The 17106-nt window shown below is 42.1% G+C and overlaps 1 protein-coding gene across 1 annotated transcript in view; it reads right to left on the reverse strand.

Annotated features, from left to right (window-relative positions):
• Window positions 1–13389: 13389 nt before the first annotated feature.
• ube2f (ubiquitin-conjugating enzyme E2F (putative)) overlaps window positions 13390–17106 on the reverse strand; it is a 40564-nt gene continuing 36847 nt past the window's right edge. Inside the window, exon 10 of the mRNA XM_070976671.1 lies at window positions 13390–16714. Coding sequence (XP_070832772.1) covers window positions 16664–16714 — 51 coding nt within the window. The 3' untranslated portion in view covers window positions 13390–16663. The remainder of the gene's footprint in view (window positions 16715–17106) is intronic.

The following is a 17106-nucleotide window of genomic DNA, read 5'->3' on the forward strand; positions in this document are numbered from 1 at the left end:
CATGTCATTAGAGGCAAGTCTGAGTCAAATGTCAAGTCATTCGAGACCAGTTCAAGTCATAACTCAAGTCATTTGACTTTCAAGCAATTTGAGATGTCCAAAACATACCGCACCTGCCATACGCTGTCCTATAAATTTTTTTATTGTTCAGGGTCTTTCACCACTTGAGACTGAATGTTTTTGCTTTCTTGTCACAAGTTTTTTGGCAGTCTCATAGCAGTTAAGTCCCATGTCACAACACAAGACTGATTTGAGTCCGCAGCTCTGTCAAATACTGGCCTTGCAAGACGGCGGAGGACTCTCATTAACAGTTGATTCGTACACGTAAGTTAAAGAAAGTAACTCCACACAGCCTGCCACATGGACATTTAATGAGTGCTCCCTCATCCCTACAGAGACAGCCATTTGCTGTCAAGACTGTGTTTGTACCATGACAGCTTGACTCTGACAGAGATGCACACATTATTGACATGTTAATCCTGGCAACCATAAGTAACAATATAAAGAAAAAGCCATGAGCACCTTTTTCCTCTCTACTCGTAACCACTGGCAAGTAGATATAAGTCATTTTGTTCTTCATACAAGTTTAATTTGAGTCAAAGCCCAGAAAGTTTCCCAACTAACTGGGTAAGCACAGACTATGCTTGATTGACATCTCCTGTTGGCTTTATTTTGGGGGAGGATAGATTAACATTCATCATTCTTATTAGCACATGGACATAATTCCCACAATAGCGCCACCCACCTTCAACATGCAAAGCTCTTATCATCCAGAATGCCTGAAAACACCTGCATGAGCCACCTTTAATCATCAGGAGAGTACAATAAAACTTTGCAACACACTTCCCATTCAAGGCTCCACTTGTAATTGATTTGTCACGCTTTCCAATTTGGCATTTTCTAAGCTTTTCATTCAACCATCCGTCTATTCATTGTTGCCAAGGTTAAAGAATTACAAGCCCTTATTAACTGCCATCTGGACCATAATTTCCCACTAAGTGGGTTGATGCTGCACAATACATTTTCAGCCAAATTTCTGTCCATGTAGCAGCATCTTTCTACTGGTGTTAACACTGAAAAAGAGCTGACAGAGTGGGTTTCGAGGTATTGCAACTCTTAACATAAAACTGAAACATAAAGCTGCTAATATGATGATTGCTAAGCACCTAGCATAGTTTAATGGAGACACTGGTGGTGTTAGCTAACATATTTTGTTGACCAGGTTGTCCAAACCATGTCCAGAGTTAAAATACAAACTTGCTTGAAAGTTCAGCAGTTTTGAGCTACAATTAAAGAATCTTTTTTTTCTGTCATGATGTTCACAAACGGTGCCTAACTAACCTACAACATACTTAACATTTGTGTTGTTTCACTAAACTAGGTGCTAATTTGTTTGCAAGCTAACTAGCTATCAGTTTTGAAGTGCTATGGCAAAGGAAGGCAGCTTTATTTATGTTTCTGTGTGATGTCCACTGATTGTCCCTGACCAGCCGACAACATACTTAACATTAATGTTGTTTCACTAAGCTAGCTGCTAATTTGTTTGCCAGCAAACTAGCTAGCTAGCAGTTTTGAAGTGCCATGCCAAAGCAAGGCCTTCATTTGTGACCATGTGCTCTGGGGTGGGCTAGATCAACCTGTATGTGTTATTCTCTTCAATTACATCTCTATTATTACCAGATTTTACAGTGTGCGCAAAGCTCCCATTTAACTGTAGTTCTGAGTCATTTTGCAACCTGTGTCGCCATCATCTGAACAGTCTGTCCATCCATTTGAAAGCCTGCCTGTCAGGTGCTCCTGTTTCAGGGACTTGCCAGTGAGGTTATCAGTCAATTCATGGACACTTAACAGTGACATAAGTCACAGATTCTTTTGGACAAGTCATCAATAATGAATCAAAACTAATTCATAGTTGTACTGCAGGCTACAGGTCACCTCACGGCTTTGCATGCAGTTTAGCTGACATTTTGTGACGTTCGCATGTCTTCATCAGTACAAATGACCAATATTGCAATGTATTTAAGAGCACTTGCGGCCAGTCATAACCCTTTCCACCTATGCTAACTCAGCTTATCAAAGGTTTGACTCTCTCTGGTGAATTATTTATGAAGGGGAAAGGCAACCTGAAGAGATTCAGATGCTGATGCCACCTGTTTCTGCGAAGGCAGCCGATATTGTGACAGTAGCAATGATGCACCAAACTGTTAATTATTATATGATAACCAAGGACAGTGAGTGGGTTGAGGTCAGAGAGATCAGGCTCAAAGACGTAAATGATCCAAAATATTTGCCTCAAAGCATTTTGCTTGTTTTGCTGCTCTGATGAATTACGTTAAAACGAAATGGTTATTTTAAAGTATGACAAAGCAGCTAAAAATAACTAGGCAAGTGATATTACTAACTTGTACCGAATTTTTGTCTGCAAAACTTAAGTTTGGAGAAAAGTTTAGAGAAACTGAGCTGAAATAAGTCATTTTATTTGACACAGCACATAACCATCATCCTCAGTTTTTACAGTTCTGATTGCACTTCAGCTTTTTTACAAAAACATCATCACCTCATTCGCATTTCTAAGCTCTTGCAAGTGATGACGCATCAGGACAAAGCTGTTAATTCCTGCACATTATTAGATGCCTTTTCAAAGTATTTTCACAGGATCATTTCCACCGGTAATGTGTGTGTTGCAGAAGAACTGGTGCATAAAAACATGTACTCTATTCAGCTGAAATTAGTTCTCCACTCCTGTAAGATATTCATTCAGAGAAAAATATGACATTGCAAGATGAGGTATCAGCATTTTTCCAAGCATGCACAATCTCCAGAATTGACCTGTTTTACCACACAAAGACACACAACTTATCTCCCTTCATATCTAGGTCAGTGACACTGATACTTTAATTTGATTGCTTAGCATTGTATTATTCCATGTATTGCTTTACTGCTTGGCTAATTGCACCCAGCTTTCTAAGATGAAAACTAAAGCAATTAGAGCATTTCTCACTTAGCTAGATCCTCTAACTTCTGTCATCTCAGGCACATGATTTGCTGAGTTAACATTGTATGTTTCGTTTTTGTGCTTTTAATATTCACATGTATGTGCTTTGAAACACTGCAGTGCCATTTGATATTGTCTATTTTGATTTGTGTGTTCTTAATGTTTGCATACATCCATCCATTATCTATACCGCCTATCCCTTTCGGGGTTGCGGGGGGCTGGAGCCTGTCCCAGCTACAATGGGCGAGAGGCGGGGTACACCCTGAACCGGTCGCCAGCCGATTGCAGGGCCACATGCAAGGACAAACAACCATTCACACTCACACTCACACCTACGGACAATTTTAGAGTCATCAATTAACCTAATGAGCATGTTTTTGGTCTGTGGGAGGAAGCCGGAGTACCCGGAGAGAACCCACGCATGCACGGGAAGAACATGCAAACTTCACACAGAAAGGCCCCGCCTGACCCGGGGATCGAACCGGCAACCTTCGTGCTGTGAGGCACGCGCACTACCTGCTGCGCCACCGTGCAGCCCACTGTTTGCATACATGCTGCTTGAAACACTGTGATGTTGCTATCTTGACCAAGGCGTCCTTGAAAAAGAGAGTCAACCGCACCTGGTAAAATAAAGATTTCATGATAATAATAATATTAAACAATTATGTCTTAATGACCCCATTCACTCTCCTGTGTCCATAAGACATGTACAAACCTATAGATGTTACGAGAGGTAATGTTATAAGCTGCCACCCGGCATTAGGCAGCCAACCATCACAGACGCACTGGTAAAATGGTTAAACCCTTTGCCACGGAGAGGGCAATTTAAAACACAATGACGCACTGGCATGCAGCAGGATGATTCTGCACCCTGCAGCAGAATCATCCTGCTGCCTGTAAGATGAAGCACGGCAAGGACAAATTATCAAGATCAACTGAAATCAACGTGTTATTGTAAGTTCAACATTGGATTTATTTGCTACTTGATTGTAACGTTAAATGTTGAATGGTGATATTTATATTTTAGTCCATAAGTGTGCATGTGGAAATGAACATGTCACACCTCAGTGACCCTTTTGAAAAGGAAATATTTTGGTTCGTTTTACATTCATCCTTACTTAAACATGATTACACATTAGGCGAATAAACAGCTGTACATGGCATGATCACATTACCTATAGTACAAAGATAACATCGTTCATATACTGTAAGCAACACTCTTCCTCAGGAGGACAGGAGTGGCACTTTGAATAAACTGGTTTCTGTCCTATGTAAAATTCAATTCCAAGCTTTTCTCTCCCGCCTCTGCAGCTGAGGGAATCCGTGTCCCTCCTGAGAATCAATCAGTTGCCTCAGAGCGTGACACTGACCTGGTGAAAGTGTTTACTGTGGCTTGGGAGATTTGAACCTGATAGGAACGAGGACACCCACCCGCACGTGTTTAGTCTATCACTGTTCTCTTCTGATTAGAGCAACTGACCTGCAGACAGATTCTCAAGCCCAGCCAAGTGCCAGACACAACACTGAAAACACACACTGAGGGCTTCGCTCCTCTTTATTAGTCTGGATTAATTGTGCCTTTGAGGAATAATCCATGGATCTGTAAGGTCCCACTGTATGTGTTTGTCCCTCCCTCTTAAGACGGTTCAACAATTATGTAAGCTGCATGTATACAGACATCATTTTGAGACATGCCAGACTGTGTGATGAGCGCATGGTCTTTTTTATGTTTTTTTCCCCCCTTAAACTCCATTCAACAACGGTGCTTACAGAATGCTACCCTGTCTAATGTATTCTGCGTCATTTCATGTTGAATTCTGATTGGTTAGTTAGCAGAATTGTGAGAATTTGGTCCTAAAGTTCTGACCGTGTCAGAACTTTGCAGCAGGCTGTTTTTGATCACAAGAGACTTTCAGTGGTCGAGTCTCAAGATAGACTTTATTTATCCCACAAGGGGGGAAATTCAAATGTTACAGTAGCAACAGGACAGAGTGCAAGAAGTCAGAGGACAAGAAGACAAAAAAAAAAAAAAGTGTCCTATACCGGGTGGTAATTTACAATATATACAATACATACACACTGAGGTAATTAAAAAATGACGATTGCACATAAATAACAGGAAAAATGTGAGATGTGATCAGGTTATCAGTACAACTTGCATTTGAGTGTATGTTATTGTGCATCGTTACACAGTCTGATGGCTGTGGGCAGGAGTGACCTGCGGTAGCGCGCCTTCCTGCGCTGGGGATGTAAAAGTCTTGTGCTGAAGGAACTGCTTAGGGTCCTCACAGAGTGATGCAGGGGGTGGGAGGAGTTGTCCATGATGGATGTCAGCTTAGCTAACATCCTTCTGTCTGCCATCTTCTCGATGGAGTCCAGTGGGCAGCCCAGGACGGAGCTGGCTCTCTTAACCAGTTTGTTCAGTCTCTTCCTGTCTCTGTCCGTGCTGCCCCCTGCCCAGCACACAGTCAGATCTAGGACCAACGTTTACGATTTTATGTCTGAGACAGTCTCAGATTTAGATATTTTTAGCAAATGATCACATTCTGTTTTATCTACATTTTACTGACATTTTTGGAATCTGGGTTTTACTTACTGTCATGACAATATGTGTGTCATTGTGACCCAGCAGTATACGAAAGCTCCTGCGTGATGACAACAAAATAAAATATAACCGTGGCTTAATGGGAAAAAGCAATGAATTTGAAAGTTTCTGTGCAGCCATGATTCATCTTGTCACCAGCTGTGAGGTAGGAAATGAAGAGAACTCTGGAGATTAAAAGAAATGGTGGAAGTGGTGGAGGAACAGGACACATCTGATGTCAAAAAGTGATCCCACTTGCCTCCCCCAAATGTCCCCACAGGTTGACAACAGGCTCCATAATGTAAAACACAGATGTCTGCTGTTCATGCTAATATATGTTATTTTCAGTGTTGTGTATGCGTGTCAGCATTCTATTCCTCCTGTTCCCAAGTGGCTCTGGTGTATTTCTGTCTCGTTTGCAATTTCCCAGCGGAAGCTCAACTAACATTTCGATCTGCCAACAGGCAGCCCAGAAGATGAGACTAACAAGAACTTCCCAAAAAAGTAGATTTACTCGTCTGAGCTCTGTGGTAGCTCAATAAAAGAATCTCTGGCTCGTGCTTGTTAAACTGTGGTTTCAAATCTATGACTTGATTTGCTCCAAACTCCTCATTTCCATCTCAGCATGGTACATGTTATGACAAATGTTGAAAAAGTTAATTACCAAGCACGTATTCTATGGCGCACCGGTGGTGTTGTTTGCATCTGTGAGCCATGCAACTGCAATACATCCTCTTGGTCACATTAAGTTGTTCCATCAGACCAGTCTCACGGTCTGCACTCGGAGGCCCCACAGAGTCTGTCTCCAGAGAGAGAGAGAGAGAGAGAGAGAGAGAGAGAGAGAGAGAGAGAGAGAGAGAGAGAGAGAGAGAGAGAGAGAGAGAGAGAGAGAGAGAGAGAGAGAGAGAGAGAGAGAGAGAGAGAGAGAGAGAGAGAGATTATACATGACACTGACACAGACATACTGATTCACAGAGGTGTTTTAGTTACATCAGCACATGTCCAAAATGTAATTGTCCCTCTGTTAGGCCTGGTTCAGACTTCAGATTTTGAGGCGAATTTGTCGTGGCTGACGAATCACCAGCATCGTGGCCGATCGTGAATGACAGTTGGGCATGTTGTGAGACATGCTAAACGTTGTGCGGCGTCAGCTCCACCACCAGGCCCAGACTGGAAACTCCTGCAGCATGAAGCACTCTGGACAGAGTGGGTCCACCCCAGCTGGGACTGTCCAAATGTCCTCCAAACAGTACAGGTTCCTGTAGGAGCCCGTACAGAGAGTCTGCCTGCTCCTGCCTCTGCTCCCTCAGCAAAGTCCACACTGAAAAGACACTCTTGTAGAAGGCTGGCAGAGATGAGGTGTTCATTAGAAACAGAGACAGGCCCAGTCCCAGACCAGCTCTCCACACCAGGTCTGCAGGCCCACTGACCAGACCCTGTCTACCCTCCTCCTGAGGAAGAAACGGGATACTCTTTTTTTAATTTTTTTTTGGCCTGATTGAAACATGGGAGAAACCTGAGCATCAGGAGAAAACCCAAACAAAGCAGTTTCTAACTGGTCTCATCATGCACTGACATTGTCAATGTAAATCCTGCACGCACACATTCACACATGCATTAACTGTTCATAATCAGCCATTCCATGTGCTCTGTACTGTCAGAATACCTGACCTGTATATTAACTTTTATTTACGAATGTGCAATTATTATATATCCACCTTTTATCCATCTTTTCACACAGTCTTCATTACAGTCCTGACCATTCTTTGCCCTTGATCTCAGCTGTGTGTTTTCTCCTGTGTTTGTAGCTGCAGTGACAGCAATGGAAAACTGGAGTCAAATGCTTTGTATGTGCACACGTGCTTGGCCAACAAAGCTGATTCTGATCTCAGTTCATTTGTTTGTAAGCTGACAGTATTTTTCCTGAACTCACTGATGAGCTGCATCAGTGTACATAATGCTGCTGGATGTGTGCAGCACTCATTTGCTCTTTTATGAGTGTATAATAATGTTGTGTGTTAGATAACATGCTCACAGGAGTACAGTATATGCATAATGTTGAAAACATATTCAGATGTGCAGCTTGTTTGCCGTTCAAATGTGTTTAACATTTTGATGATTTTAACTTCTATCACCACTTTGATTTGTACAAAATGTGCCACACCGTTAAACTTGAACTCAATTAGTTTTGTGACTTGTAGTGTGATTCATGCACGGCCTAACATCCACCGCGCAAGGGCTCTGACTCCAAAACCACAATTAAGCAGTATGTTCATCTGACATTAACTTTGTTCCAATTAAACAAAGCAATAAGAGTGGAGATGGAGCTTTATTTAATTACAGCGATGTACTCATTGTCTCTGCTTCTGTAAACGTTGGCATGACTAAATGTATTACTGTTTGCAGCCTGCCAAGCTAATCTCACAGCACAATGAAGTGCCTCCCACGGCTGGAACGAGCACGTGGGCAGCTTTTTAAGTGGAACAAAGGAAACAGAGAGGCACTTAGTGGTAGACGTGTACTGTGGAACATACATGGACACGTATGAGCCTGTATACATCTGCCCATTCACTGTGCACACACAGAAGAAACACATCCCATCGCTTTCTCACCTTGACTGGTCAAAAATGGTGCACGTGTCCATGCATCCACCTGCAACTAATATTGTGAAGAGATGCATTAAAAGACAAATAAGTCAAGAATTAATAAAACTGGAAAATGACAGCCTGAAATAAAGTGCAGCAGCTTTCAAATCTGAACGATTTTGGGTTTAATTGATTTTTAATTTAGCAAGAATCATTTACCCCTACGCCACCTTTTAAACTCCATCATGGAGAAATTTAGCTGATTTTTTTTCCTACATCTATTTCAACACAAGCAACCACACTGGCAGGCATTATCTATGTTTAATGTGTGCAATATTATTTCCACTGAGGAAAAGCTTCTACATACTTTAGTGAGGTTATGGAAGATTTGATTTCACAGTTGAAAATGTTGGTAGAGCTCATCACTTTCATCACATAACAGACAGAAGTCTGGCTGCCCTCACAGGCCATTTGTAAGAATATAATGAATGATGAAGTCGATTCTTCTCTGATGCATTTTAAAGGCAAAGAAAGGGCAAAAATATAGACGTAGACAGATTTTCATCAAGAGACATGCTAGCCTCCATCAGGCTTATTCAGCACCTTCAGCACACACTCCCTCTCTCCATATGTATGTTTGTGCTCATGGTGGCCATTATTCAATGCTTCAGTTACAAAATAAAAAAAACAGAGATCCAGATGGTGAGAGAGAGAACATCCAACTCACCACGCTCATCCGGCAGCGGTCTCACTCCTTCTCCGGTCTCCATTGTCTGAGCGACACAAAGCCATCACTTTACTGGATACTGTGGTATCTGTGAGAGAAGAAACGTGCTCTCAGTTAAGGCAAAATTACAAACCCTAGACAGCAAGAGGGGCGACAAAGTCTAGACTGAATGAACGAGTGTTTTGAAGGCAACAACAGAACTTTAGAATAAAGTCTGAACTCGTTGGAAAGCCGATATGAGGATGATGAGGTGGGTGTGATGTGAGCTGCCCTGATGGACCTGATCGGGAGCCTTGCAGCAGCACTCTGGACCATTTGTAGAGGGTTGAGAGAGGTCAGAGGTGACGTTTACGCTTGTAAACCCCAGCTCTTCTTTCTCTCTTATAATCAGACTGATTATCACAAGGCTTGTGGCATTGAGCGAGCAAAAAATGAGACTGAAAACAAAATATTTTCACACACAGACCCAGACTATATTGTTTTGCCATTCTATACAGGTAGAAAAAAATGTTGCATCCAAGATGGTGAAGAAAGCGACTCTCTGTGATGAGCTAAGTCTATGCACATAATGCACCATTATGCGTGCACAACGTGGGCATGCATAATGTGTCAGATGTGCGTAATGCTCTACAGGCTCACAGAAGTATCTCCATCTCAGCACTGTTATGCAGCAGAACCACCTCTCTTTCCCTAAAGATCCTGATAGAAGCCATAAAAAACATTTAGTCTCGTCTGTCTCAGACGAAGATGTGAAAAGGGCTCATAACACGGAGAAAGAAGAACAGAAAGGTTAAACATGTGGCTCTGCACATTGAACGTGCCCCTTTGTCAGAAGATGTAGGTGGTTGGTATCGAAATTACACTGTATCTTCACTTTCCAAGCAATACCATACAGCATACAAACAACTGTTTTTAAAGTTGGCACAACATTGCAGCAACTTACCACAGTTAACACTCCAAATAACGGTCTGGAAACATCCACAGAGGTCCAGAAGATCCACAGCAGTTAAAATATTTAGTCCAAAACATGATAATAATCCACAGAAAGATGTTTTCTCCTTTCAAATTAGCAGGCGCTCGTCTTCCGCTTGTCTTCTGTGGCTTCCCAGTTGTAACTTCCGCAAACACAAAGACGCCATCTTGGCTCCAGTTCCTCTATGGAGTCTCCCGCGTTCAAATGATAAATCACTCCACCAATCACGGCCTAGCAATCAGACAAGCCAATAAAAGCCTGAGTTTATAAAAGGACCTCCTTCTCTTCTCATTTGTGAAAATCAAGCCAATCGCAGACATATTGTATATGAATGATGCTTCGAATAGCCAATGAAACACCCCAATGGGCCATTTCAGCGGCTCATTTACAGCTCCGGTGCCTCAAGGAAGGATTTCAGTAATGATAGCGATATTCCACACAGTTAGAAGTGAAAAATATATTAAATGACCTCAGTATAAAGATATATATAGCCAAAATATAGGTATATATAAATTAAACATGAATATAAATGGCCAAAATTTATAGATATTTATTGAGATAAAAATAACGTAAATTGTCTTCTTTCTTTTTTTTTTTTCGGGAGAATGCCTAACAGTATAAGTGTGTTTGAATGGGGCTGAAACAGGTTTGCTTCTATAACCTGGTACAGCGTAAGCAAGGGGTGCATGCATTTTGATTGCTAAAATAATTTATTTTCAACCAAAATAATTATTTACAGATAAAGAAGACAGTACAGGACAACTGACAATTAACCCAAATAGCTGCAGGGGGTTTGTGTACAATGAGCAATTTGGATTAAATATTTAATAAATACAGAGAATTGGAGGGGGGGGGGAGTTCCTAAAAATATCAGGTAATCATGTGATGGATAAAATAATAATCTCTTCAACAACTACAGAGAATTGGAAGTTTGTTTTTATGGGCTTCTTTTTTTTGATACATTTTCTTTTCCCTGACACGTTGTTCAATTAGTTTTTTGTTTGTTTTAACGACATTTTCAATGCAGGATGAGGTTGTTCAGCAGAGTGACGGCTCTGTGAATGTAGCTTGTGTTCAGGTCTTCACCGTGTGTTCATCCTGTGAGAATTTATATCTTAAATAATAATCTAAACTTTAAAAGTAACGATTTTATGTTGTTTTCTTCACAGAAATGAAAGTAATGCTGAATTACAGGCCTCCCATATTAATCTTAATCTAATATAAATCTTTGTAGTTTACACACAAGCACACAGTCAGGAAAGATTAGTGGCTGCAAATGAGACTTTTATGTGACATGAATAAGTCACCGAACCTTTTTACTCATTTTTGCATTGCTGCATTAAAACAGACATATTCTGATGCGGTTTGATGTTCACATGGAGGAAATTAGGAATGTGAACTGCGGTCCTTTTAAAATAAGGTTCAGTGAAAGTCTCATGAAATCTGGACGTGATTACTTGTGCAGATTGTTCCCACATGTAGTGTTTACAGATAGATAACTCCTGCAAATAGATGAGCAACCACCCAAAAAAGAGATCTGCCTTTGTACTTTGATGTTTACATCACCCTTTCAGTGGCCTGTATTGAATTTCAAGGCCCTGTGAACTTCCAGCCTTAATGAACCATTGCAAAGATAGCATGGATAGAAATTTTCCAACATTAATTGCTTCCCTTTGATTTCCCCATGAGATCATATGAGGAAATGACTCTGGAGATGAGTCAGAAGATAAAAAAGGGAGTAGGCCAGTCATCCAGATGAGCTTAAGGATTGTCAGTCACGGTGAGACGGATGGCAATTGCACCAGCTAAGTCCTCGATCTGCAGCTCGAGAAAATCTGGCCTGTATATTTGATTAAACTAAGCGATTCTCTCACGTTAAAATATGGATATTTTAAAGACAGAAGAAAGAAAAAAATCTTTCCTCAAAACTCCAAAGAAAAAAACATTTTCAGTTTCAGCTCCTCTGTATCATATACAACAGAAACAGATTCAACACGTCTTTAGATTCCTGACATCATCCTCTTTTACCAATCAAAGTCAGCTCCCAGTGTTGTCTGCAGCCAATTTGTTTGACAAATGACCCACCATTTAAAGTCATTAATCTCCTCTTCAGCGCGGCTGGCAGGTGTGCTGTCAACAGCAGCTCTGCAGGGACACCATTTCTGCTGCTCCTCATTACTTCCTCACCTCCTCCCCAAGGCCGTTAATGGAAGTGGAAATATGTACTTTAAATTAATCAAGGCTACTTAAAGAGGATTTGACTGAGAAGGCATTTTGGCTCAGGGGGTGCTGTGAAGAATACATATGATAGAAATATGATGATTACCTGGCTATGGTTGTCAGCTGTCACACACACAGTCATAAGTTAGAATATAGCCAGAGGGTGAGTGTACAGTATGTTTGTGTTTCCTCCAAAATCAGGTGTAATGATGAAATGATGGGCTCGCTCTCGCTCTCTCTCTGTGTGTGTGTGTGTCTGTCTGTCTGTCTTCCTCAGTCAAGTCGAATGTGTGAATGGCTGCAGTTGTCAGATACAGCAAAGTGTGTGAGCACGCACATGTATCCTGGCTAAGTGCACCTCCTTGCTCGGTCAGTGAGGAGCAGAACGACGGCTGTTACTGTAAAGCTACAAACAGTAAGTAAACAACACAAGCACATGTGAAATCTGCAGAAGTGTGTTAACAGAAACAATCAGCCGACCGCTGAAAAATTAGAGAAATGAAAAAAAACGATGGAAAAATTCACTGATGAGAGTCATTCTGGAGCTTTTTAGTCTCATCTCATGGCCTTCAGCAGTGGAGTGAGTTCGCACAGATGTCATGAAGTGTGGAAATGTGCCAGCAAATGAAGGGCAGAAGATGTGGCCTAAAAGCTCAGGAGGACGTCAGGAGCTGTTCCAGGGCCTGAATTTTTGTTAGATTACGATTCCAGATTTAAAAACTGAAAAGGAAGACATTTTCATTGTAGTCCTGTTCTTCTTGTTAATGTATATGTTAATGTTGTTAATGTTAATGCTACAAATAATATAGGGGTTTAATATGATTTAAATATTTTTTAACTGATGTCTAACATCACCTTTCTGCTTTCTCTATTGTGACAATTTGCCACTTTTCTTGATCTTATTTTGCTGTAAATTTAAAACTACACTGCACCATAAAATGTGTTTGACAAAAGAGGATAAAAGCAAATCAATAATAACACAAACAACTAGAATTAGATTTGAATTAAATGTAGCGTTTACATCGCCTGTACAGATTCATCGTGTCCCCTTGGAGATAAAAGACAGACAATGTGGATTTGTGAGTGGCGTAGATGGATTTAGTCTGCTGCTGCTGCATTCAATAAACGAATCCATAATGTCCACACGCACCTGATGTCCTTCATCCTCTGTATTCCTGCGGGACATCTTCAGGGTTTGGACCGTGGGTGAGGATAAACGAGCAATTTGTTTTTTTGCAGTCCTAAAATACTGAAAGCTCATCTTGCAATTGTTATTGAAAGACATGTGCGATGAAAGACGCTTCATTTTTATTCATATTCTCTTTTAATATATCTTAAAAAATGGATATACAATCTGAGAAAGAAAAGGTTGAGGATTTGAAGAAGAACAGGTTGTTAATCTTCCTCCTCTGGCCCAAAGATGGAGTTAGCCCAAGCAGAGACATTTCCCAATAACATCCTGGGGGGGAGGGGAGGGGGGGGGCACTGCTAACTGCCAAATTAAAGGACATATGACAACATGTCCAACAGGAAGCTGAGTACTAGTAAGGCTAAGATTAAGCACAGAGTGTTGGGCTGTCGTATCCTGGAGGCAACTACTACCATGACAATGAACTGTCATGGCCATTATGCAGGATGGCTTTAAATTAATAGGCAGTTACATTAGCCGTCAAGGACTGAGTGGACCAAAACCGTGCTGGAAAATGCTATGGAAAGCCCACATTCACGTTTGCTTTCTATGGACTTGGTATTTGTCATATTCTCAGGTCCTTTGTTTTGGCAGAAGTCAGTGTTGTCTGTTATTCTGTTTACTTCCACGAGGAAAACAATAATCATTTGAGCTGTTGAACCCTGGGCCAGAATAACAAAAAGAAAAGAGGGAACCAGAGCATGCTAACAAGTCACATCATTTCAACACGTCATACTGTAACAGCTCACACACATGCGCTCACACACGCTCACCAAGCACATTATTTCAGTCTGCGCGCGCACACACCTCCGACGTAAAATCTTCAACTACATTTCTGACATCCTTAGTAAAAATGCACCACTGGCAGATCACGTAGACTTTGCCTCATGCAGACGTGTGAACACAAAGCTGAATGGAGTGAGAACAGTCTTAATGTTCACAAAGACGACTCAAACCAGAGGCACGATGCTAGCCAGGGCTGAGCAGAACACACACAAACACGGGCACGCCACCCCCTCATTGGCTACCTGAGTGACAGTCTCTCTTTCTCTAACTCTAACTCTCTCAATTTATGTCCAAAATTCACAATGGCAGAAGTTCATGACAACAGTTTGAGGTTTATCTGGTTAGCTCATGATCACCAGAGGTGTCCTGCAGCTCAGTGCACCTCATCGTTCAGTCTAGTCAACTCAGCAGCACCTATGCAAAAAGCTAACAAGCTAAAAAGTGAGTTAACAAGCATTGTAGCGTGCAAGCTAATCCGCTCACAACATGCATCGTTATAGGCCTCCAAACTTGTCCAGAGTGCATCAAAGGCAGCACCTCCTGTGTCATGAGACGCAGCTTCTGGACCTACACTAGCCTGCTGCAGGCTAGCCTGCTACATTGAATAGACATCAGGTGCTACAGGTGCTTGATGAAAGTCTCTTGCACTGAGTGAAAATCATCAGCTAGCTAGTAAGCTCGCTTGCTAGCGTGTTAACTCGTTAGCTAGTTAACGTGCTACCTGAGCGCCTTTATGAATTTCTGCTATTGACCTCTCCAAACACATCCAGACCGATGGTCCGCACACACACACACAAAGAGAAAGAGAGAGTGGAGTGCTGTCCCTCTACGAACACACACTCCACGTCAGCTTGGGAAATCTCCCCCAGTAACCAGAACGAGAGGGGATGAACACTGCAGCCATAAAGCGTTGGGACAGTGAAATGTCTTCCGTTCCGTTCTGCAGCACAACGACAATGAAATGAAACAATGACTGCGAGGTTAAAGTGCTGACTTTCAGCTTTAAAGTCTGGTTGGATCAGCATTTGAAGAGTCTCTAGCTTCCGTATCGTGACACATCTCTGAGGGAAACAGGACGGGCCGGCAGCAGATAACGTTAGGACGAATTTTACTTGAACTTGTGCGTAATCTGGAGTTGTCAATGATACCACTTTCCTCAAAGTGGATCAATTCTAGCCAGTGGGCCTGTAACCATGGTATTCTGAGCAACTGGAACAAGATTTGAGGTGGCGAATACCCAATCAGACAAAGCAGCATACCATGCTGTTTCTAGCTAGCTAATTAATCGTAGCTCTGTGCTGCTAAAAGTTTAAGATTGATGGGTTTCGACTGACACTGGTTGGTTCAAGCTACTATAAGCACATTTAAGTAACAAGTAATTTTGATATACGAGTACAAAGAAATACTTTTTTTAAGCATATATTTTGACACGGGATGTGATCTAACGTTCATGTTGGGTGAAGCCGAGGGGAGCTGCAAATTCAAGTGATCGTTCTCAGCGGGTTCATCACTACGAGCGACCCCTTTTACGTTATTTTGTCTTCAGTCATTTGATACTTTGTTACTGCAGACATTCACTGTAGCCTCTTTAAGTTTACGTTCACGTTCCATAACATGCTGTCCATTAAACGTGTCGTCATTGCTTCATCCTGAATCAACTGTGCAGAAGTACAGAGCGAACACACCAAAAACATGCCACTGTCCCAGTTCTTTCTGATTGCACTTAGAATATGAACTAAACCTCTCCAAAGGTGCACGCGGATGTATGTGTGTGCATGAAACACAGAGACAGATGGAGGGAGGACAGAAAGGACGGAGGGGAGAGGAAGAGCCGGGGCGCGGAGACGAGGTGAAGCTGAACACAGTACAATGCGTTTGGCTGTGGTTTTAGTAGTCTTTCTTTATCCCACTGAATGTGAAGACACACAGAAGGTCTGTGTGTGTGTACATGCAAGGAGAATGACAACAGAACAGGACAATGTGGTCATTCACATGCTGTCTAGTGGGGCTGTGTATGTATGTGTTTGACACTGTGTGTGTCTATACGTTTGTGAGCTCACATGCATTTTCTCTTTAGTGACACAAACATGGCAGGCACTGGAACAGAGAACTGATAGCAACAGATATTCTTTCTCTTCTTTCGTCAAATTTCAAAACAGCTGAATGTGGCCTCCTTTGCGCCGGTGAACCAGCCCGTCTAATCCCTCGCCGTGTCGTTGCCACGGCTCGTCTTCGACGGGCTCAGCGAGGCGGCGTCACTCATTGATCTTGCCGCGATGAGCAGACACCGTGGTCATCGCAACACGCGATCGATTAGGATAATTAAAGCATATTTATCTTTTGTATGCAAGCCCTTCCTCAAACGCATAATTTTGTTTCTTTTCTTTTTTTTTTTTGTATATCATTCCTGCGACATGGAGTTTATTGCAATCGCGTGAACAGCAGGGCATGAGCGGGGCCGTGGTGTCAGGAGGAGGGGAGTGGTACGAGTCAGAGTCAGCTGTTGATTCACACACGTGGGTGGCAGTTGGCCAAGATAAGCAGAGGCAAGGTAGAGCAGTTTGGTTGGTTGGTGCAGGCTGACGTGGGTAGCCGATGCGTCTATCATCTGGCGTAGTGCTTGATGTAATCTTGAACCTTATTCCGAAAATCCTCCTGGATGGGAGACAGGGGACAATGAAGAGAGCGTGAACGTTAGAAAAGCCAGATCAACATTTGTAGAGGGCAAGCAGTTCAAAGTCATACGACCCACTGTGAAATGAGGCAATGAATACAAACCACATCAACGCAGATTTAAACAGTTATATGCAGTAGAGTTCATTTTTAGACTTCTGGTCAACACAGTTAGTGCTTTCAGAGATCTCTTCCCAGACTGACTATAAGCCTGAGTCTCTTTGTCCGTGTTGCTCTAATCTTAACATGCTGACTGAAGTGTAAATGCAACCAAGATGCTCCAGGGCTGGGCTCTTCTCAGGTGATGTGACACTTGGGCCAAAAGTTAGTCAAGAGTAAATAGATGCGAGCCCCCCACCACCAATATTTAAATC

This window comes from Chaetodon trifascialis, chromosome 12 (genome assembly GCF_039877785.1).
Source record: "Chaetodon trifascialis isolate fChaTrf1 chromosome 12, fChaTrf1.hap1, whole genome shotgun sequence".
Taxonomy (NCBI): Eukaryota; Metazoa; Chordata; class Actinopteri; order Chaetodontiformes; family Chaetodontidae; genus Chaetodon; species Chaetodon trifascialis.